This window comes from Trachinotus anak, unplaced genomic scaffold (genome assembly GCF_046630095.1).
Source record: "Trachinotus anak isolate AG129_WGS33_773 ecotype Australia unplaced genomic scaffold, CSIRO_AGI_Tana_v1 ptg000012l, whole genome shotgun sequence".
Classification (NCBI taxonomy): Eukaryota; Metazoa; Chordata; class Actinopteri; order Carangiformes; family Carangidae; genus Trachinotus; species Trachinotus anak.
The window spans coordinates 947,065-971,090 of record NW_027273863.1 but is presented as its reverse complement, the minus strand read 5'-3'; the positions used below and the strand labels follow the sequence as shown (position 1 = coordinate 971,090).

Sequence of the window (24,026 nt, the reverse complement as noted above, 5' to 3'; positions counted from 1 at the left end):
TGAAAAGTTTATCATTGTAACAATATGTTTTACACATTGTAACAATATATTTTCACATTATTATGTGATAATTTGGTATCATCATATAATGTGACAATTTATACTGTACAATCACAATACTGTAATAACTTACTGCCTCATGAAAGATGAGTCGTTTGTTTTATAAGTCTCTCCATTTCTAAACCCAAGCATGAAGTAGAATTTGATCAAATCCTGTAAATGAGCCAAAGTCCTTGTTCTCCTTAAATACTTCATGTTTCACATTTCATGTTTTAACAATATACATTTTAATGTTATAATTTGAAACCAAATCATCAAATTCTAACGTGAAACAAAATGATCATGTTATAACATGAAACGTTTCATGTCTTAACAATATAAATTATCACGTTCTAATGTGAAACCAAATGATCATGTATTAACGTGAAAGGTTATTGTCATAAGCTGTTGTTCATTTTACTGCCAGCTTGTACAATGTCTGTAAGTACAGTTCATCTCACAACATATTCTGATATATTGCACATATTAAACTGTGTCTACGAACAACAAGCATTTAGCTGAACTGCTGTGTAGCTAGGCTAGGCTAGCTCTGTACCTCTATACCAGTGATCGTCAACGGGTGGCCCTCGGGGCGAATCCGGCCCGCCGAAGCTTTCAATCCGGCCCGCGATTGAATTCCGAAATGGTGAGGAGGAAAAAGAAAATCTCTTGTGGTATTTAGGGTGTCCTTTAAAAAAAAATAAAAAATCCCCGCTATTAAAGCAACTGAGATCGAGTTCTCCTCCTTCATCTTCTCTGTGAAGTTGCCACAGCAACCTCCTTGACAACAAATCTTTTTTTTTTTTTTTCCTTTGGGCATTTTTGCCTTTACAGGACAGTAGAGAGTGACAGGAGAGGGGCAGGAGAGGGGCAGGAGAGGGGCAGAGAGAAGGGCAGGAGAGGGGCAGAGAGAGGGGTAGAGAGAAGGGCAGGAGAGGGGCAGAGAGAGGGGCAGAGAGAAGGGCAGAGAGAGGGGCAGAGAGAAGGGCAGAGAGAAGGGCAGGAGAGGGGCAGGAGAGGGGCAGAGAGAAGGGCAGAGAGAAGGGCAGAGAGAAGGGCAGAGAGAAGGGCAGGAGAGGGGCAGAGAGAAGGGCAGGAGAGGGGCAGGAGAGGGGCAGAGAGAAGGGCAGAGAGAAGGGCAGGAGAGGGGCAGGAGAGGGGCAGAGAGAGGGGCAGAGAGAGGGGCAGGAGAGGGGCAGAGAGAAGGGCAGGAGAGGGGCAGAGAGAAGGGCAGAGAGAAGGGCAGGAGAGGGGCAGAGAGAAGGGCAGAGAGAAGGGCAGAGAGAAGGGCAGGAGAGGGGCAGAGAGAAGGGCAGGAGAGGGGCAGGAGAGGGGCAGAGAGAAGGGCAGAGAGAAGGGCAGGAGAGGGGCAGGAGAGGGGCAGAGAGAGGGGCAGAGAGAGGGGCAGGAGAGGGGCAGAGAGAAGGGCAGAGAGTAGGGCAGAGAGAAGGGCAGGAGAGGGGCAGAGAGAGGGGCAGGAGAGGGGCAGAGAGAGGGCCAGAGAGAAGGGCAGGAGAGGGGCAGAGAGAGGGGCAGGAGAGGGGCAAGAGAGGGGCAGAGAGAAGGGCAGAGGAGGGGCAGGAGAGGGGCAGAGAGGGGGCAGAGGAGGGGCAGGAGAGGGGCAGAGAGAGGGGCAGAGAGAAGGGCAGAGAGAAGGGCAGGAGAGGGGCAGGAGAGGGGCAGAAAGAAGGGCAGAGGAGGGGCAGGAGAGGGGCAGAGAGGGGGCAGAGGAGGGGCAGGAGAGGGGCAGAGAGAGGGGCAGAGAGAAGGGCAGAGAGAAGGGCAGGAGAGGGGCAGGAGAGGGGCAGAGAGAGGGGCAGAGAGAGGGGCAGGAGAGGGGCAGAGAGAAGGGCAGAGAGTAGGGCAGAGAGAAGGGCAGGAGAGGGGCAGAGAGAGGGGCAGAGAGAGGGGCAGGAGAGGGGCAGAGAGAGGGCCAGAGAGAAGGGCAGGAGAGGGGCAGAGAGAGGGGCAGGAGAGGGGCAAGAGAGGGGCAGAGAGAAGGGCAGAGGAGGGGCAAGAGAGGGGCAGAGAGAAGGGCAGAGGAGGGGCAGGAGAGGGGCAGAGAGGGGGCAGAGGAGGGGCAGGAGAGGGGCAGAGAGAAGGGCAGAGAGAAGGGCAGGAGAGGGGCAGAGAGAGGGGCAGGAGAGGGGCAGAGAGAGGGGCAGGAGAGGGGCAGAGACAGGAGAGGGGAGAGGGGCAGAGAGGGGCAGAGAGAGGGGCAGAGAGAAGGGCAGGAGAGGGGCAGAGAGAGGGGCAGAGAGAGGGGCAGGAGAGGGGCAGAGAGAAGGGCAGAGGAGGGGCAGGAGAGGGGCAGAGAGGGGGCAGAGAGAAGGGCAGGAGAGGGGCAGAGAGAAGGGCAGGAGAGGGGCAGAGAGAGGGGCAGGAGAGGGGCAGAGAGAGGGGCAGAGAGGGGGGCAGGAGAGGGGCAGAGAGAGAGGGGCAGAGAGGGGGGCAGAGAGAGAGGGGAATGACACGCAGGAAGGAGGTAGCATCCACAGCTAGCAAGGCCTGCACAGTAACTGCAAGATTTTCTAATGCAGCATTGCTAAACCACCACGAGTGGTTACAATCTCATATGTATGGGCCATATAATGTATGGTTGCTGAACCAGTAGGTGGGTCTGTATACGGCTTGGGGAGTAATTTTACTGTACTTGTTTAGCTGTTATTTCTTTTAATTTACTAAGTTTGACTTCATGTTCATTTATTCCATTTTTTTAGAACCTTCCCCTACCTGTCCATCCCCACCCCCTAATCATTGTCAGAGAGATTAATACTACCTTTAAAAGCCAATAAAAGCCATGTTGAGTATTTAAATATCACTTAAACAATGGGTCATAAAGCAGGACAACTAAAAAACAGATTGGTTTACAAATATAATCCAGCATTATATACATTTTTTATTATGCAGAAAGTGAAAAAAGAGGTGTAGTAAAGGTATACTATAGGAAATTGTATTTAACCTGCATGAACCAAATTATGCAGCAGTTCAAAAATATAAAATAGATTACATACTGGCTCCACCACTGGCTTCATTACAGTCATTAGCTGATAGAAGTGCTATGATTTCAGTTCACATCCGGGTGCCATGAATCCTTGGGTCCCGCCATAAAACACAATTATTATTATTCTTCTGATGTTTTTTGGCAGTTGCTTAACAGCTTTTTGGTGCATTATTTCTACCTTTTCACATTCATTAGTGGCAAACAGATAGGCCTATGTCAAGTTCACTGTTCATCAAAAAGAGGTGTCTTCATGCAAAATATTGCATATGTGTTGCCTCAGTTTATCTTTAGCTATGTTGACACGTTCCAAGATCTCAGCAATCAAAATACAACATTCTGGAGAAATGTTGTTTTACTTGATGTTATTTAACCTCACTTCATCATGGTACATCCTCAATCTTGGGATGATGGAGGTTCAGTGGGCAGTAGTGACCAAAAGGTTGGGAAAGGTAGTAAAAAATGGCAGTAGAATTCTATAGACACTAATGAATTGATTTAGTTGTATACCAATAGTTGAATGCCTCCTTTTAAATTGGTAGGCAACCTAGTTTACTAATGTGGTGCTTCAGTTAAAGGTTTCCTGAGGAGTTTTAAAGGATACAGTATACAGTAGTGCTCACAGTATCTGGATAAGATAATGAAGAGGAGGACTGGGAGGTAAAGAAGTTTCAAGGTCAGTAGTAGGTACTATATAAACTGTTAATTGAGGTTGGTGTCATCATTCATTGCCTGAACAATCAGTTATATTGGATGACTGTTGGATTTCTAGCAGGTCAGAGATTTTGGTCAGTGTGGGAAATGAACACTTAGGATTTAGGAATTAATGTATTGATTTGGAGAATTTCTTTCACATCAGTTGTCCACATAGCAGTTCACAGTCCAATTCTACATGGCTGCTGGAAAAAGATCCTTTAAACTAGCGACCTTCTTGCAATGGGATCACACCAGCTGTGACACCTGCCAACGTGTTGATGTTACAACAACATCAGTACTCAATAATCATTAGCTACTGCATTACTACATGTTGAATATCTCACATCCATCTTTGAATTCCGCCTTCATTTTGATCTCAAGTATGACCCTGTACAGTTTCTTTACTGTATCTTGCAGGTTGTGACACTGTCGCTTTGACAATCCATCCACAGACAGACAGACAGACAGGCAATGGATTATGTCAAGCACATCAAATACGTATCTGCCAAAGTACTCAAAATGGCCGCTGTGGTCATTCCCACTGCACTATATGTCTTCAAGACCACATTTTGCCATGATGACACACACAGACACACACACACGTACTCATGCTTACATCTTTGTAAGGAGACTCATTAACATAATGCCCCTTACCCTAACCTTAACAATCACAATTAGCCATCACAGCCTAACCCTAACCTAAATGTAACCAATATGTCATAGCACTAAGTACAGTATGAGAAAATGATAAAAGTAATTGTAAGGATTAGGGGACCAGACCAGATTCAGAAAAATTTAGGAACAACAGGAGCTGAGTGAATCAGGATAATAGTGAAACAGAAACAGAGAACACGGTTGTAGACTTGGATTATATACAGTATATTGAACAGTAATAATCAAGTAATAAGCAGGTGGGACCCAAGCTAAGTTCAAGTTACAATATATGTCTTCCCCAGAAGAAAATATTTAACCAAAATCTACTAAACTGTGCGTACATTACGAGAATAAAGATAGACTAGGGTCTTTTTGAAATGTCTGTGAGAGTCACAGTTCTTGCTCACACTCCTGCTATGAAGAAAAGTCTGTATGTCAGTTGTCTCCTGAGCTGTATGTGTGTGTACAGTTCAATCCTACAGCACTTGAAGTGGGTGTGGAATACTTGAGTGTTCTTTAGTTCACAGCCTTCTTATTGCAGGCATCAGAATCTATATCATGTAGGCTGGGCTCGCCATCCAGTACTGGGAAAAGGTTCTCTCTGGAATGGTTGCTCAAGACTCCAGTTAACTACAAGCTAGAAGTTGACTCAACTCACCAGTGCAATGAATTCTCTGTTTTTATCCACTCACTTTGGTAAACAGACTTCACTCACATCGGGGTTCAGCTAACAATGACATCTTGCCCTTTCACCTTCACAAACGTGACTTGTCAGCAGACTGTCGGGAGGTGGGTTGACGCCTCTGATTGGCTAAGTGAAAATAAACTTGACTTTATTGGCTGTTTGCCAAGCTTATCAACAAAATCTCTTTCTTCTCACCAGTTAAACTATTTCAAACACACGTGTAATATTTAATGAATGTTTATTTCAGATGGAACTGTATAATTCTCTCAACATTATTTATTTTCTTTTATTGCTTAGTTAACTTCTCTGCGCTACATAAAACCTAATTCTAACCCTAACTATAAAATCAAGTCTTAACCCTCAAACAGCTCTTTGGTGGCTCTCCTCATTCTGTTGGGAAAATACTCTTCTTTGGTCCTCACTATCATTTACAAGTATACACACACAAATACACAGACTGAAAACAATACTAGCAACGCTGTCGTGCATGGTAACTCCAGTTTAGCAAGTTGTAATGTTATACAAAGCCACAGTGATTTCTAACCTGGGAAAAATAGACTCCCAGAGCTTACAAGTTAGAATGTAATTTGTTCATTCACCACAGTGAGCCTGTTTTAATACAGCAATGAAGACCCATCTGAAAATAACAGCAGAAAATCTCCTATCAACCTGGACTAACTTTCCAGAGGATGTGTTTGCCATTTCTCAGAATTTCCAGCTGAACATCACGTGACTGCAGTAGTGTTTAGTAGCACAGGTAAAAGTCCTGGAAGTTGGCATTTCCCAATAGTGGCATCTAATGGCAGATATTCATTATAAAAAGCTTGTCAACTGACCCTGAAGCTAAGGTCTATCTATAGGACTTCAGGTGTCCCTGATACAATATGTTGCACTTGTGTATTAGTTCAGTATTATTTGTGTGCTACCATAAAAAGCTTAACTAAGCCAAAGTATTTCAAAGTTTAAAAAGTTAAACACTCTATGTGTAGATGTTAAATAAAATGACAAGGTTATCAACTATGTTGCAGCAGGCAATGGTTTCACTGCATTACTTGAGTTAATACAGTTTATCATATAAGGTTATCAACTTTTCTGCAGCATGCAATGGTTTCACTGCATTACTAGAGTTACTACAGTTTATCAGGAGTTTCAAGGTCATGCAGACTGAACAGTCAATTATTGGGAAGTGTTTGTTTAGTGCAGCTTAGTGATTATCATCCAGTTTCTTTGCTCTCTTGACCCTTTTTATCTTTCTTCCTCTGTCTGTCTCTCTCTCTTTCTGGTGGCCTTCATCTACACCTCTTAAAGTTAATTCTAGGTTAAGGTCAAATAGGCCCACAGATTCCTGCCAGCACAGAAGTGATCAAGCCTAGATAAACCATTTCCATTTCAGACAATAGGCCAACCAATTCTTGATATCAGTATCTGGATTTATAACCCAATATAAATAAAGTGCCTGGCGACGTGTAACTGTTGAATAGTAACCACTATATGATGACCCAGCATGATGATGTAGGAATGTTTCTAACTGCCCAGTATTGTTCTACACTGGACTCAGCAATGGTTAGTCTATTTGTGTGTTTGGCTTTACTCAATACCACTAGATGTGCTTGATAACCTTAAGGCTACTATAGTCATTATTTGTAGCCACATGGCTCTAGGGGTGGCAATGCTGGTCAGTTGGTTGGTCCATCACTTTGGTCCAGCCTCTCAGTTTATTGAAAAGCACATTGTAAATTGTGAATACAATAGTTACTACCAGCAAGCAGCTTCTTACTTGGGACATCGGGAAGATGGGTTACTTTTACGTTGTGTAATAATGTTGTGTGGTAATGTTGTGTAGTAATATATCATTTAATATATTTAGACACATAAGACATTTTTTCTCTCTTTTGCAAATCAATGTCCTGTGGGAAGTCTCAGCCAAAACTATTGATAAAGAAGCTGACAGCTCAGCGATCACTAAGCCTGATCTTAAATGCAGAGAGGGTGTCTGAACCCAAAGGAGGAGGCTGATAACTGGGGCTCTGCCGTATACAGGGTGAACCACACCTGTCTTGTGTTGTTATGCTGCAGCTTCTTCTCTACTTTCATTTTATAGTACTTCTTCGCCTGCTTTAATCTCGTTGTTATTGTTTTCCTGTGACACCAACAGTACATTCCAATCTGTGCACTCAAAACATTCCCTTAGAGGCAGAGAAAAAAACTGATTATGATCTGATCTGCCAAGTAGTGGTAGAGCTGGAGCCCATTCAGAAGGCTCTGAACATGTTCTGAATGGATTCTCATGGAGCAACTGCTTACATTTTTGTCACTATAGGCATGCTATACATTGTTAGGTCAGTTAGAGTCTCTAGAATTCAAATATTCAGTTCTTTTGTGCTAATCATAAGCACATAAATATGATTTATTAATGTCTACCCGCATGATGTACCAGATATAACAGCCAGGGGGATGATTCTCTCTACCTATTTAAAGGTCCAAAAGCTGTATTTTCTGTCCAATCCTCCATTATTTATAATCCATTAGTTTGCAAGGGTCCACAGATCACGGAAATAAAAGTGTTGTTTCATAAAAGTATTCCAAGTTATGAATATTGTCAGAGAAACCCATAACAGATTACTGAGCGATTATTTACTCCCAGCACATTTCATTGTGTGTCTCCCTTCCTGTTCCATCAGTCCCATATCAGAGGGGGTGCATTTGTTCAAAGCTCTCTTTATACACACTGGGAGCCTTTCTCTAAAGATCCGATCAGATTTCACGCCAGGAAGGCCAGGTCAAGACACCGAGTGTACCTGAGCAAAAATGTCATGATGCGATTCTTTGCATTGGACAAACATTATTGGTTACTGTCTTTGGCAAGCATTCTAGCTTGTAGACAGATGTCTTAAGGTTTCCAATGAGACCATGTCAGAATTGAAACAATAAAATGTTTGTTATGATATTATGCTTTATATTATGTTCACTTATGATCATTTTGATATCATATACAGTGGGTACGGAAAGTATTCAGACCCCTTTAAATTTTTCACTCTTTGTTTCATTGCAGCCATTTGCTAAAATCAAAAAAGTTCATTTTATTTCTCATTAATGTACACTCAGCACCCCATCTTGACAGAAAAAAACAGAAATGTAGAAATTTTTGCAAATTTATTAAAAAAGAAAAACTGAAATATCACATGGTCATAGGTATTCAGACCCTTTGCTGTGACACTCATATTTAACTCACATGCTGTCCATTTCTTCTGATCCTCCTTGAGATGGTTCTACTCCTTCATTGAAGTCCAGCTGTGTTTAATTAAACTGATTGGACTTGATTAGGAAAGGCACACACCTGTCTATAAGACCTTACAGCTCACAGTGCATGTCAGAGCAAATGAGAAGCATGAGGTCGAAGGAACTGCCCAAGGAGCTGAACACTTTCCATACCCACTGTATGGTGTTCACTGAGTTATATTAGGAGATAAACTCACACCTGTTGCAAAATGTACTCAGCACCTGCTGCAGAATGTATTCACTGTGTTTAGTTATCCTGCACCAAGCTATGATACAGTGTGGTTGGAGCATGGGTTAACTATTGGCTAACTACCGCTGTAATGACCTCTTGGCAGAGCATACTAATGCTAATGATTTTTTTGGCAAGGCACACAAACGGTGGCTTGTCAGCTGAGCATGCCAACATGATGAATGATGATACTCATTAGAGCGGTGATACAGCTATGGTTGGGCCATCGGCAGAGCAATCATTAGCACACAGATGTAATTAAGCATGATAAATGTATTCTCAAGGACATTGTGGTTCTTTCTAATAAAGTGCATTGGAGCCCCTTCCAAACATAAGGGAGTCAGCTCAAAGTCAAAACTGCCTTTTTGGAAGCAAAGTGGGCAGGATGTTTTATAGCATAAAAGGATGTGCAGAACAGTTTGGAAATCAGTCTGTTCCATTACTGGTTTATGACTTGTTCAAGGACTCGGGTTTATGACTTGTTACAAAGAATAAACTCTACTGCATCAAACCCTGAAGGTCTTCAGTGCCTTTTTGAACATTAGTCAATGCAAATAGCCCTCGTCCTGAATTATCCGATCACAAGCGGACAGCTCTATGTTTATAGGTGTGAACACAACCAAGACGCATTCAGGATATATTTGAGATCCGATCTCTCAGACCACATTCAGAGGTCGTCTGGGCCACATGTGGCCACATTCTTTCGGCACTGTGAACACAAATACGTCTTGGCCACGTTGAAGGACCTCCTACTCCACTGATAACCTCTGCCATAGTGCAATTAATCCCATCACAGTTTCATAAAAAAATATTTCTAATGAATAAAAGCTTATTTCACTATAGAGCTGTGCGCAACGCATTGATTCACTGACCGCTCGCTCTCTCTCTCGCTCTCCCTCTCACTCACACACATGTAGTGGGTCTGAAATAGCCACATATAGTTTATTATATTAACAGACACCCCCCCTTTTTCATTTTAATATTTGAACCTTTATTTGAACCTTTGCAGAGGCATTACCACTTTGCACCAGTAGAGGGTACTCTAATACCAGTGGGTCCAAGCAAATAGTCTCTGCTCTGCTTTGCTCTGCGCGTGTGCAGAGAATAAACCAGCTGAGCAGCAATAGCATGAGCTAACAGCTCTCGTGTTGTGTGTTTGGATCCACAGGTATGTAAAATGTATTATTTGTACAGTTTTGTTTAGTTAAACCATGTAACAATATACAGCGAAGCTGTGAAGTGAAGCTAAGCATGGTAGAATGTTGAAATATGTACCTTATGGTTGTGGTTTATTATCGGGCGTTCCCGCCGCAAAAGGTTGGTTAAACAAGAGGGAGTGTGTACGTGTGTGAGTAGTTCCGATCATAAATGTTGCTGGATATTAGTTATTGTTTATTAATACTATTCTGAGAGTAATTGGTATGGTATTTGCCATGTTGTCTATATGAAATGTAAGCATTTGGCGCGTGTGCAGAGAATAAACCCGCTGAGCAGCAATAGCATGAGCTAACAGCTCTGGTGTCGTGTGTTTGGATCCACAGTCACACCGTAGCCGCTCAGTGCCGCCGCCTGAGTAGCTCATGCTGCCGGACCAGAGACCCCTGGCTCGGGACGGTTATAGTCTGCATAAAGGGGTGTGTCGGGAGACCTAAAAATATAACTTATCCAGAGCTCGTCTACGGATAAATAAATTATCAGATTTCTTCATAACTACACGTCAGACATGCTAACGTTAGCTTCTAGTTCAGACAGACTGACGGTTATGGGTTGTCAAGCAAGAGAAAACAGTTCTGAAATGTAAAATAATAGAAACATGCGATTTCTATTCTATTCTATTAGCTATTGAAATTCAGCGAGTAAATTCAGCAAGTAATTGTGATTAAGAAAAAAATAATAGTTTGACAGCCCTTTTTTTTAAGGCATCAAAATGCTTCAGTAGAAGTACTGTTCCTTATTAAAAACTTCAAGCACATTTTCCCTTTCAGATATGGTTTATAGGCGTCTATAAACAAATGAACTAAAATTCCCACTGAAACCATAATATTAGGCCCAGAGGTCTAAAACCTGAATACTGAGTTTCTGATGTTGAAGTAAAGTGTAGCTTTTCACAGTTCTTGTATAATGTATATCCTTGTTATTGTTTGTATGTATGAGCAAATGTAGTTTAGATTGGGTTTTAGTCACATAAATAACAAGCACTTTTTCAGAAACTAGAAGATGTTACCTTTCCAATGATGTCTCATAAATGCATTTTAGCCCTCCAGGTCTTCTGTTATAAGCTTGGTACGTTTGTGTTTAATTGCAGTTTAGAACCCCAGAGCAGATACAGAGCAGGACACAGCAGGTTGGTAAAATTAAGGACTTTTATTAGTGACTGTCTCTGGGGAATGCAGGGGGGCTGGAATCCAGCAAGTGACCTGAATGGGATCCACATGTCAGCGGCATGAAAGGCAATGGTGGGGCAGAAGGAGGTGAGCAGGAGAATGGCGTGGGTGGTTGCAGGTGAACCACAGGAGTAGGTGGCAGCGCTGGAGTTGGGACACTGGAGATGAGACACAGGAGAAGGTATAATCCCAGCAGAGAACACAAGCAAGTTATCGTAACATTAAACACCAGAAGGTAGTTGGCCTGAAGTGTGAAGTGAAGCCTGGGGTTCTTGATGATGATGGCAAATGATGAATGAGTTGCAGGTGTGCCAGGTGATCAGTGCTGCGCCACACCCCAGTTGGGAGAGAGAGCGTGCACACACACACATACACACACAGGGAAAGGGGAGGAGACACGAGTTAAAACAGACAGAGAGAAGCTCAGGCACAGGAAAACGCTGGGAGAAAAACAAAGTCTAAGCATGACCGTGACAAAGCTTATTACACTTAGATAGGCAAATGTATGAAAATTAAAGTTCAAAACAGGTTACTTTGCCGCAAGAGGCTGAAGTGCACCACTCCCCATGTTTTAATGTGTGTTAACAAAATATTTAACATTATTCTCACATCTTTCTTTTGGCAAGAAATCTATTTTACTTGGAGAGGGCTTTCTTCTAGACAGGCTTAAGAAAGTCAGGTGAGGTAGTATGACAGAACTGAAACTGAACTGAAACTAAAAATTATACCAGTAAAACATTTTCCTCACCAAAAACACAGGAGAGAAAACGATCAGGCTTTTTTTTTTTTTTCTTAATTTGCCATAGCTATACCATATTAAAAAGAAAAAAGAGAGGCACCTCAGACAGGACAACCATCACTACATAGCAAACGTTTGTATTAACAGCCATCATTACATTTAAAATGCAAGAGGATATAATATGCACTCCGAGCAGCACTACTTCTTCACGGCAGACTTGATGCTACAGTGATTCAGTAAATGGAAATGGACGAGACGGGCCAACCAGGTCGCAGCTGTCTGATTAGCACACTAACTTCAGTTGAAGAAAATCAGTGACAGAAATAGAGGCATAACACCACTGGTGGGGCTCTTGAAGTAAAGGAATGAAGTCTGCTGTTCCTTCTAGACTAATAGTAGACAGGTATTAATGCTAATGTTGGCTCCTTTAAAGAACCATACTTATTCTTTGTAATTTCATTTGGTTGGTTTGCTGGTATGGCCCTTTAATCCTAAATTATGTGACCACAGTCATTTTCCAAGGTTCATGTCTCAGCTATTTTCTGTCAAGAGTGCAAAGGTCAGATTACTATATGATTAGCAGATAAGAAACTGAAAACATACCAACTGATACAACAGCTCCTCATCACCCTAAACCTTGACCTTGACCCAGTCAGTTCAGCTGTATTCATCCAGGATAATGCATATCACTCTATCAGCATTTATAACACAGCTAATCAATTCATAGTCAGGTAATGTCAAATACACACACCCACTGCTGACTATATGCAATTTTTACTATGTGACTTTCATAACTCTACACATTTCTACTATGAAATAAGTAGAACCACTATATTAATTGGAACTGACATAAAACAGCAGTACATAAACCTCCATTGTCTGCTGTCTTTTACCTGTGGGACACTGATGGACTACATGAATTCATCAATGCCAATGACCAAAATATTGTAAAAGACACATATTTACAGAGATTTTTGTTTGATTACACAATAAATTGTGTATCTTGTCTGACCCGATCACAACGTCAGATTTCCAGCCATCTGTCTAAACAATATCTCTTTGCCTGCGCTGACTGTGACTGTGGGTACGGTAGTATATTGGTTGCAATAGTGTTTTAGTGTGGGCAGAACTCAAAATTCACATTAACTCAAGACCCAAAATCAAATGTGTCTTAATGCTGAATATTCAACTTTTTCACATTATCTGGAGAGAATCTTGATAGGAAATACAAAGCATGATAGTCCTCTTCATACTACACTAATAACAGTGGAAAAATAAAACTGAGATATGGGTCAATAAGCTATAACAATTTTCAACATGCCAGTTATAAAATACAAAAAATAAGTTTTATTTCTATTGCAGTTGTTCAAAACATTAAGAATGTCGTGTGCACATAAACTCATATAAGAATTTTAAAGTAAGTGATTTTAGTGTTTTTTCATCTAGATGAATTAGCTGTAGCTTTTAAAAAATGTCATGTGATAACTTCAAATTCATATTTAGGTGAGGAAACAGTGTGCGGAGAATAAATTAAGGAATATGGCTCATTTACAGGATTTGATTAGGTTCTACTTCATGCTTGGGTTGAGACCTGGTGAGATTATGTTGTTATGACACAAACATTGCCTCTTTCCTACTGTAGTAAGGTAGACACCAAGCTACAACCTAGTTTTAATTCAAATGAGCCGTCCTCTCAACTGGAGAAATAACATTGGTCTCTAGTTGCAGCCAGCAAGAAGTCGAGTGGGCAGGGACCATCTACAAAGTACAACACTAAAAACAGCTACCTACCACAAAAATATTAAATAATTTATCTCTTATACACTGTTGTATCATGATAATCACTTTACACATCAATAGCTACAATACTTATTTTGGAAAAATTTGCTTTTTCATAATTTTGGGGAATATGTATGAAATGAAATGTGTGATGTTTTATGGTGACTCCATTCAATAGTTGACAATTTCACTCAAAATGAAAAATGTCTGTAGTTACAGGAAAAGTCAGAGGATTCTTTTCTCTTGGAACCATGTATTTAAATTTTTCACAGCAATCCATCTCATATTTGTTGAGATATTTTAGTCAGGACCAATGTAGTGCACTGCATGACTTTGGCCAATGCTAATGTAGAAAGTTTTTGCAAGGAAATTATTGAGGTCCGCTGATCCTCTTGCTTAAGCAAAGAGCTTTAGGCACAGTGAAAACTTATCAAATAAGGTGTTTTTTCTCAATAAAGGAACAGGCAGAAACATCCATGCATCCATTATCTATACACTTATCCATACAGTGTCACAGGAGAGCCAATCCCAGCTGGCACTAGGCAAGGGTGGGGTACACACTGGACATGACACCAGTCTATCACAGGGCTGACGTATAGAAACAACCATTTATGCTCACATTTACACCTACAGGCAATTTAGAGGCACCAATTAACCTAATGTGAAGTCTTTGGGCCGTGGGAGGAATCCGGAGGGAACCAACGCAGGCACAAGGAGAACATGTAAACTCCACACATGCCCCATGAACCCAGAACCTTCTTGCTGTGAGGCAACAGCGGTAACCACTGCACCCCATATGCAGATTTGTAGATTTGTTTCGGCCCTGAGGAGGAAACATTTACAAGCAAAATTATTTGAATTAAAAAAGCACACTCGGTTTTTAATTCTTTCTTTCTATATTTGGTAATTATGTAACAAAAAGAAGATGATGAAGAAGAAGAAAAGAAGATGTCTCACTCTGTGTTACAGAGCGCAGCTTCTTCCCTCACAAACTATATTTGATAAGTGCTAACAGCAGTGTGTAAATTAAACTAAATTCAACTTAGCTGTTGTTGTTTTTTGTGCTCTCACACAAACCAACAACGGCTAAGTTTAATGTAGGCCTGACAACAAGTTACTGACAGAAGTAACATGAATTAGTGACAGCCTGACATGATGTACCACCGAAAGCTACACTCAGCACCAGCTAACATAAGAAGCTGCAGCTGATGTTGTCTACACTGCTTCGCGAATGGTCATTAGCATCAGGGTTTTGTGAACTTGTGTATCTTTACAACGTCAGTGTCTGAACTCAGTCGCCGCTGCACACAACGAATATTTCACTGTCAGTTAGCAATTTGTTTCATTGATGTGTGAGTGTGTGTGTTTGATAGAAAAAGCACTGCATGATCTCTCTTTCTCAATGTATCTCAGTGTAGCACAGGGTATACAGTAAAAAATTGTTGCATGAATGAGTGAATGTGGCTTGTGGAGTACTTTGAGTGGTCGACAAGACAAGAAAAGTGCTATATAAGTGCAGTCCATTTAAAAGGTTTATGTTTTTCTTTGACTTAAATATTAGACAAAAGGAGTTTTAGTAGACTGAAATTTTCTAAAAAAATAAAAAGGTTGAGTAGGCTAAATATGACTACTTATCTCAGAACTAAGACTAAGACAAAATCTCAAAATAGTTGACAAAATTAACACTAGTGGAAACTGATACCCCTCTCCCTTAGAGCCACCAACAACACAGGACATCAACACCACCACACCACGTTGGAAATAAGAGAGGAGAAAAAAGCATGTTCATTTAAGAGCTAAAGTGAAATTGTCATTGCGTTAGCAACATGGCTTCTGCTATCAGCCTAGCTAAGCTAAGCTTGTCCAAAGCAAGAAAACCCAAAAGGATTTAGATTTGAACTAGAAACCTCAATCTCAGTCCTACGGTAAAGGCAAAGTAAAACACTTATTTTTATTTTTAACTAATAGGCTCAGGCAGGTTTTGTTACTATCTAGATTAATTCAATTCAATTCAATTCAATTTTATTTGTATAGCACCAAATCATAATATACATTATCTCACTTTACAGGGTAAGGTAAGGCCGACCCCTGATCTAGAATCTAGAATTAAGGCCAACTTAATATTGGTTCTGAACCCACCCTAGAGTTCTGTCCATTGAGTAAATGCCCGTTCAAGGTTCACTCCTGTTTTACCTGTTTATCTCTTTCCCACTTCACTCTCTCGCTTTGTCCGACAACTAGTGTTTGTTTTTTTTTTGTTTTGCCTGGTAGAGTTTCAACAGTTACTCCGCTTGTTCCACCATCTTTAACTGGGGAAAGATACTGATGGCTATGGGAGAAAACAAAAGGGCTATCTTCCTTCTCTTTTGACTGCACAATGTCAAACACACGTCATTTGTGCTGTGATTCAAGCCTTAACTTTCCTGGAGGTTTTGTTTTGTGGCCGACAGAATTTTATAATGAAAGCAAGACTTCAAGGGAACCATTATCTATATTGTCATCATCTATATCCATTCCATTGTGTAATCGACATTTACTTTATAATGATAAGTTAAAGCACAAAACTATCTATTGCCATTTTAAAGGAGCTTGTCATAATCTGCCCTGAAAGGTGTCTTTGTATGAACTTTTTTATTTTGAAATAAGTTGCCATGTGTGTCTACTGTATATTTACTTCCTGTCCTTGTGTAGTTTTGCCCATAGTTATGTTTGTCTGCCCTGCCCTGATGTGTACAATTACACTTGCTTCATTTGTGTATTTAAGTCTCTGTCTTCTGTCCCCTGGTTCTCGTCAGTTCATTTCTGTTTCCACAGTGTCTCCTCAGACAGCTTCGTTGTTGTGGACCTTTGCCTTCCTCATCTACCTGTAAGCCTCTTGTTTAATAACTCATTTGAACAGTATCAGCCCATTGTCTTCATCTGCATTTGGGCCCTAAAAAACTTAAAATATTATTATATTGAAGTTAGCTATTTAGCAAGTTAGTAAATGTTCATATTCATGTCCAGACTTTCATTCTTGCAAGTTGCAGCTCAGCTTGGTTCTTCCTTTGTGGTTTAGACTATTGCAGCAGGAACAGGAACCTGTGGCCAGGACGAGTTAGCTGTAACCTTTTCTAAAGTATTAGATATAACCATAATAATATTAATACGTTCCTGTGTAGAGTTACCAAAGTGAAGCAGTTGTGCAACAGGCCCGCCCCCACGTGCTCACTCTTACAACACATTCTAAGCAACTAGCTCCGTCCTGGTCAACCTGTCTCGTCACTTTCCGATTCTGAGTCACTGTAGCGTCCATGTTGCGCTGAAGAAGTAACGCTCCTCAGAGGGCATATTCAGTGGCTGAAGCTCTTGACAAGACAGGTAAGAATACAGCTTTTAATGTTAATGTTGCCCATACAGCAATAGCAAAACTTACAAAAAGCTCCTTTGAACCTTCACAAGTGTTTCACTTTTGCCCCCACCCATCACCATCATCATGCATTTGTTTTATATCTCAAAGCTTCATCTTTAGAGAATTGTAACTGTCCTCAGGTAAATGGATGATTCATTATCACTCTAATTAATCAAAGCAATTATGTAATCTAGTCCTTTAATGTTGTCTTTCTTGATGAACTAGATTTATCTCCATCTGCACAACAGCAAGTCTCAACAGGTTGTACTTGCCACATTCTGTACAAAAGTATTGTTCATTCTTGCTCACGCTTGCACACATGCACACTCACACAATTTCAAACACAGCAGAGACCTTGAATCTGTTTACCAACCTGGATGCCCTTCAGGTACAACTGTCCATGGACTCCAGTCAAGGCCATCTCACACTCGCTGTCTCTCTCTCTCTCTCTCTCTCTCTCTCTCATACACACACACACACACACACACACACACACACACACACAGAACAGAGAGAGAGAGAGAGAGAGAGAGAGAGAGAGAGAGAGAGAGCATGCATGGAATCCTATTTCCTAGAGAAGTCCCAGAGATAACAGGCTAGAACATTTTATGACGTCAGTGAATATGAAATTAAATTCACACCATTTGGGTTTTATTCTACAAAAAAATGATCTGAATATGAATCAATATTGGTTACAATTAAGAAAGACTATACTGATCATGCAAATTTAAACAGATACATTTGTTGATGTGAAATGGTGTCAATCTCAATCTTAAAAGCCTAGTTGCAAATTCAGAAAACAATAATCTCCCCCCTCCTTTATCCAAAAATGCAGGGTCATATCTAAGAACTTCATTGCAGAGAGGGGTAATAATGGTCATTCTGTTGCACAACAAAATGAAAGAAATTGCCGCCCTTGGGCCCTCCCTGGAGCACAAAGCAAGTATAAAAACCTCCCACATGCTGCCTGTCATCACAGTGGGTTGAACCGTCACTGCTCACTGACACATACACACAGGTTTCTTACAAAACTTGTTGTGACAGGAGGCGCCACTTTGCATTCATTGTCTCTGGGTTGGAAAACTCCAGGAACTTAGGGAGGCATTTTTAATACACATTCTCATTTCTAGGACTGTTGACTTTAATGAAGAAACCAACAGTTAGTCCATGACAGTTCCTGTCAGTGTAATCTGTATGAGCATTAGTAGCTGTTACTGAGCCTTCTGCTGTAGTGGATCCTCCAGTCTTCACCATCATCATCATCAACATCATCAACATGATAATAAGCATCGCTCTGATCTGGGCCATAGTGGTGGGATTCTGCTGCCTTCTATGGCTCGCTGTGGGGATACGACACAGGTAAGGCTGGACATAGGATATGCATTTGTTACTGTTTAAGCTCCTGCAATTTTCTTACCCAGTGAGTTTAGAGCATTAAACATTAATAGGGTTCTCCTAAACTAGACAATTTTTTTTTGCTTCCTGCACACAGATCAACACTGACAGTTTTTTTCCAGGCAAGCAACAATGCTGTGCATAATTTATGTGGTCACTTATGAAACCACATCACTGTGAATGACATAAGTATGTGTGCAGTGAGTGCTAATCAAACAAAAGCTTTTGTTGAGATGATGATATTTGGTTGGCGTGCTGCTGATTGACAAACATTGTCACCAGGTGCTTCTTTCTGTAAGAATTCGAGGAAAGCTTTTAAAATAAAGATATACAGAGTTTACATGAGTGATAGTGAGTTTACAAGAGTATCATAATAAGACATGCAACTATAATAACCTTGGAAACTTCTTTGTAATCTTTTGGAATGGTTGTTGGGAGGACCATGTTTAAGCTCCAGGGAAACTTGGCTCGTTGACATGGTCTGAATAAGTTCTAATGATTAAAGGCATCACCAGCCTGGAAAAAAGGTGCATGTTGTAGTAGAACCTATTATGGAAGGTGTTCAGTGCTTTTGAAACAAAAACAAGGGGAAAGAAAAACAGGTCACAGGGTGCCCTGGTGGCCCAGGAGTCTGGGGGACCTTTGTTGCAGGTTTTTACCATTATTGGATTACCATGATCTGCTCTTAATGAATACACCTTACCAGTATGCAGTGAAGTTGAATAATGTATAATGTGCTCTAAATTTTATAATTATGTGCAAATCTTGTACACCAACACCTGTATGTTGCAGCCCAGTGGCCATCCCAGTTTGTCCACAGACTTTCTCATTTGTTGGCCTTTATATATTGTTCTTCACTCATAATATTCAACAAATGTTGGTCCCCAGAATTAAACAGAATTCAGCTTTTGAATATGTTAAATATGCTCTTGCTGGAATAATCTAGAGAAGGATCTAAAATGGTCAGAGCCTATTACTATGGGGTAATTTAAGTAAATTTTAAAGGGCAGACAAATAAGTACTCTTGGTAAATGTAATTTCTCCTAAAATTTCACTGAAATCATTTTAGTATTGAATATTAACTGTAATTGTGTTCATCCATTTGTAGTGTAAAGCAGGATTTGGGGTTCGTGAGGTAACTTGAGGTTTAACACTATATTACCTAACCAGCTCAGGAGCAGGTTAACTTCGGAGTATCAAATCAAAACCTGTCACCAGCCCAACTACAAACCAAATAGATCACTGGAAAACCAGCCATCATTCCAACAGGATCCTGATCAGTTTCACACTGATTATAAATGAAACTTTCCGTCACATTGGAATTTACATGCGTCATCCGGGCATGAATTACTTTTTTTCTTTTCTTTCAGTCTGACGTTGCTTTTTTTTAATCTATGTCACATGTTCATAATAGTTTGTTCATCATCACACAAATGAGCAAAAATACTCACTCAGTACGAAACTTAATAATAATCCCTGTACATCTTTACAGTATATCCTTAATAAAATCCTTATAATCATTTGTATCCAGATGAAAAACTGAGCCTCAATATAGAAAACATTTTGTCTTTCCATCAGTAACAGTTTGTTTTGTTGTCGATGCCCACAGGAAACCTGGTGAGCCTGTAGTTGAAAATGGCTTCATCCCATACCTGGGCTGTGCATTGCAGTTTGGGGCCAACCCTCTTCAGTTCCTACGCAGCCGCCAGAAGAAGTACGGCCATATTTTCACCTGCAAGATCGCGGGCCAGTACATCCACTTCCTGTGTGACCCCTTCTCTTACCATTCAGTAATCAGACAAGGGAGACACCTGGATTGGAGGAAGTTCCACTTTGCAACATCTGTCAAGGTAAATTTATGTTTATGTTATCTTTTATTATTTATGCCATGTTCTGTAAAGATATTTTTCTCCATAAGGGACTTTTTCATGCCACCAGTGAGTCCTTCAATGGTCCTAAACCTCTTCTTCCTCTCCTCACCAGGCATTTGGCCATGACAGCTTTGACCCTCGCCATGGCCACACCACAGAGAACCTCCACCAAACCTTTCTGAAAACCCTGCAGGGTGAGGCTCTACCCTCCCTGATAGAGACCATGATGGGCCACCTGCAGGATGTCATGCTGAGGTCGGACACACTCAGCCCCAGCAAGGACCACTGGGAGGTGGATGGCATCTTTGCTTTCTGCTACAAGGTCAGTAATTGGACTTTAGACTGGAGGCATACAAGAGATTTTGTCCAAGAAAGTCTGTTGTCATGTCTGCAACTCATTAAAAATTTGCATAAACAATATCCCCTGAGGGACCAGACTTATAATAACTGCTTAAGTTTGGAAATTGTGTGTTCAGTTTGCATTTCCATGGCTTTTTTTGGACCTGTAAAACAGTCTTTGGACCTCAAGACAATATTCCCAGCGGTTCTAACAGGTTTTCGTCTGCCCTGCAGGTGATGTTTGAGTCTGGCTACCTGACACTGTTTGGCAAAGAGTTTGGTGAAGATAAGGGTCAGGCTAGGCAGGTGGCCCAGAAAGCCTTGGTGCTCAACGCTTTGGAGAACTTCAAAGAGTTTGACAAGATCTTCCCGGCATTGGTGGCAGGTCTGCCCATCCATGTCTTCAAGAGTGCCTACAGTGCCAGAGAGGTTAGTGGGCTTTTCCTATGGTAATAGGACAAGAAAAAAACTGCCTGGTCCTGATGTCACAGTCTCCCTCTCATCTCTGCTGTCATTTTTAAACATTTTTGGAGGAATTAACCTTACATAAAAGAAACTTGTGTATGAATTTATTTCTGTATCTATTCTTTCAAATGTATAGAACCTTGCAAAGACCATGCATGCTGAAAACTTGTCCAAGAGGGAGAACGTGTCTGATCTGATCTCCATGAGGATGATCCTGAATGATTCCTTATCTACCTTCAATGATGTGAGCAAGGCAAGAACTCACGTCGCTCTGCTTTGGGCTTCACAGGCTAACACCCTGCCTGCTACCTTCTGGAGCCTCTTTTATATGATCAGGTATGTTGATAAGCTTTCTGGAAATCAAATAGAAGGCAGCCACAATGGATGGTTTAACTAACCAGGCAGTAGTTGCTGGGTGTTCTGTTCTGTCTGAATAGAAATCAAAGATGTGGTTCATTTCCATGCCAGTCTAGACTGTGGATTACTCATTTAAACAATCTTGGAGTAGGATGAGGGTTAACTTTGATTATGTCTTAGATCTAAAAAAAAGTTAGATGCCAGTGTAAGTTTACCAGTTGCACAAAGCATTCTAGCTTGCATGCATGTGTGTGTCCACACTGCCAGTATTGCTGCTGCAGCACTGCTCCTGACAGCCATAACTTGCCTTTGATAATGGCCATCAGTAATAAAATGTTTAATTTCAATTCATTATCCAAAAATTGAAGAGTTGTAACCAAAAACAGCCACATGGTTATTGTATGTATAACTAGTCTGGTACTATTACATCAACAAATAGGGTTAACCTACAAAATTAGCATTCTGATGCAGACAGGATGACCTGGGATAGAATCAAATTCCCATCCTGAATAATTGTTTTAGTACATTCCTGACCTTATCTACTGTACAGAATTGTTACATCATATAACTTCAGATTTATCAGTTTCAAGACAGCTGATTGTGAGCATTGTAGGCATACCCCCATGTAGTTAAAATTGCTTGATGAGATAGTGACGGTAGAAATTGTGTTGCAGCAAGTCTGACTATGAAGGCATCTCAGCTGGTCCCATGTGAGTGTGTGGAGCATATGAATGTGGGAATATGCCACAAATGCCCCATCATTTGTATAATGTCATTTATGTGATACAACCAATTAAGAATTAGGACAATCATAAGTGTTTTCATAGTTTTGTCTGTGTGGTCCAGCACATTGGACTTAAAATGAAACAATGACAGAGGTTAAAGTGCTGTTTTATGGGGGAAATGGGTCACAGATATCAGACTACAGCCATCTGAGGTCTAGATAAAAATAACATAACTCTAGGTTATAATAAGCTGCATACACAGGTTTGTTTTTTTTTACAGGAAGACAGTTTTCATGGTGCTATAGGAATGAAATGAAAGTATCTGTTTCTGCATAGGTTGAAAGGAAAACAAGTCAGTTAACGTGACTAATAACCTCTTGCATCTGTGCTCAGGTGTCCAGATGCCATGAAAGCGGCTCGTGAGGAAGTGCAGAAAGTTTTGAAAGATTTCTGTCTGACAGTTGACCCCAGTGACCCCACACTGAAGCTTACCAGGGACCAGCTGGACAACATGCCTGTTTTGGGTAAGATTTCCACTGAAAATAGAAGTTACCTCTGCAACAAACACTATGGGTAAATTTAAATCTGGTCCTGCCTACATGACCACAGTAGTCAGATTTTTTGCTGTGTATGAGATCAAGTAGTACAGAATATGGCATGTTTGATGCTTTTAAATATGGCAAAGAAATTAACCTAATTTCTTTTTTTTTTATTCCTTTCTGTCTATATTTCTATCTATAGACAGCATCATAAAAGAAGCCATGCGTCTTTCCAGTGCTTCCATGAATGTGCGTGTTGCCAAGGAAGACTTCCTGCTTCACCTTGACAACCAAGAAGCTTATCATATAAGGAAAGATGATGTCATTGCCCTGTATCCACCCATGCTGCACTACGACCCAGAAATCTATGAGGATCCCTGTGTAAGATTCCTTTGTAATGACTACTTAATGAATGAAAAAACTAGCTTCTTCAGGAAATCACTATAATTTGTGTTGCCTTACTGAAAACTCATCTTCCTTTCTCCGTCTCTTCTCTTCACCCCACAGGAGTACAAGTTTGACCGTTTCCTGGATGAGATAGGTCAGGAGAAAACTACTTTTTACCGCAGTGGACGGCGACTACGTTATTTCTACATGCCCTTTGGCTCCGGGGTCACCAAATGCCCAGGCAGATTTTTTGCTGTGTATGAGATCAAGCAGTTCCTCAGTTTAATGCTTGTTTACTTTGATATGGAACTATTGGACCCTGCTATCAAAGTTCCACCTCTTGACCAGTCCCGTGCTGGACTGGGAATCCTCCAGCCTACCTATGATGTGGACTTCAGGTACAAGCTGAAATCAAACCACTAGGCTCTGTCTTTGTCAGACAGAGCGACTTTAGTACATATTGTACATAGTCTATATTTAACAATGTTAATGAAGATGCCTTGCTGCATTTGTAAATAGCCTGAATTATTCATTTTTGTTGCTTTAATTTCCTGCTGATGTGCCAAATACTGTCTCTGGTGGACCAGGTTTAGCAGATGGATCAAAAGAGCTAAGTTGCATCTTAAGTTGCTGTGGAAAGCCAGACCTTTAGCCATATAAATTCATATTACTTACCATAAAAGTGCTTTTGCATATTTGGATTATTTACTAAACGTCTTGAAGAATTACATTACTGCCAATGGTTTTTTAAATAACAGGCAGCCACTGTTTTTAATAGACCTCACTATACCACATTACTGTATCATAGTAATAAAGTGTAAAAATAAAAAATAAAAACAGTCATCACTGACAAACAGACTGGCAGCAAATCATGTTACCTGTTAAGAAGTCTAAATGCTGTTTCAAAGCTTTTCCATACTGGAAAGAATATATATATATATATATATATATATATATATATGACTCTCTATAACTAATTTGAGCTTGCCTTGCTGCACTTTTGAAATACTACCACTTCAGTGTGTATAAAGTGATAGCATTGACTATCACAACCAAAGTCAAGTGCTTTTTC

The 24,026-nt window shown here is 40.8% G+C and overlaps 1 protein-coding gene across 1 annotated transcript; it reads left to right on the top strand.

Moving 5' to 3' along the window:
* The first annotated feature begins 17,850 nt into the window (after positions 1-17,850).
* cyp7a1 (cytochrome P450, family 7, subfamily A, polypeptide 1) lies at positions 17,851-23,812 on the top strand. The gene is made up of 8 exons (XM_071491575.1): positions 17,851-18,235; positions 19,881-20,121; positions 20,255-20,464; positions 20,716-20,910; positions 21,083-21,282; positions 22,422-22,552; positions 22,770-22,948; positions 23,075-23,812. Exons 1-8 carry the CDS (start codon positions 18,153-18,155, stop codon positions 23,375-23,377), a joined length of 1,542 nt encoding a protein of 513 aa, XP_071347676.1. The 5' UTR covers positions 17,851-18,152; the 3' UTR covers positions 23,378-23,812.
* Positions 23,813-24,026: the final 214 nt, after the last annotated feature.

What these genes read in the sequence shown, in the direction of transcription:
- cyp7a1 (XM_071491575.1), top strand. Translation starts at nt 18,153, where the DNA reads ATGATAATAAGCATCGCTCTGATCTGGGCCATAGTGGTGGGATTCTGC. An exon ending in GTGCCTACAGTGCCAGAGAG is followed by an intron (nt 20,911 to 21,082) that starts GTTAGTGGGCTT and finishes TCAAATGTATAG; the next exon opens with AACCTTGCAAAGACCATGCA. An exon ending in AAATCTATGAGGATCCCTGT is followed by an intron (nt 22,949 to 23,074) that starts GTAAGATTCCTT and finishes TTCACCCCACAG; the next exon opens with GAGTACAAGTTTGACCGTTT.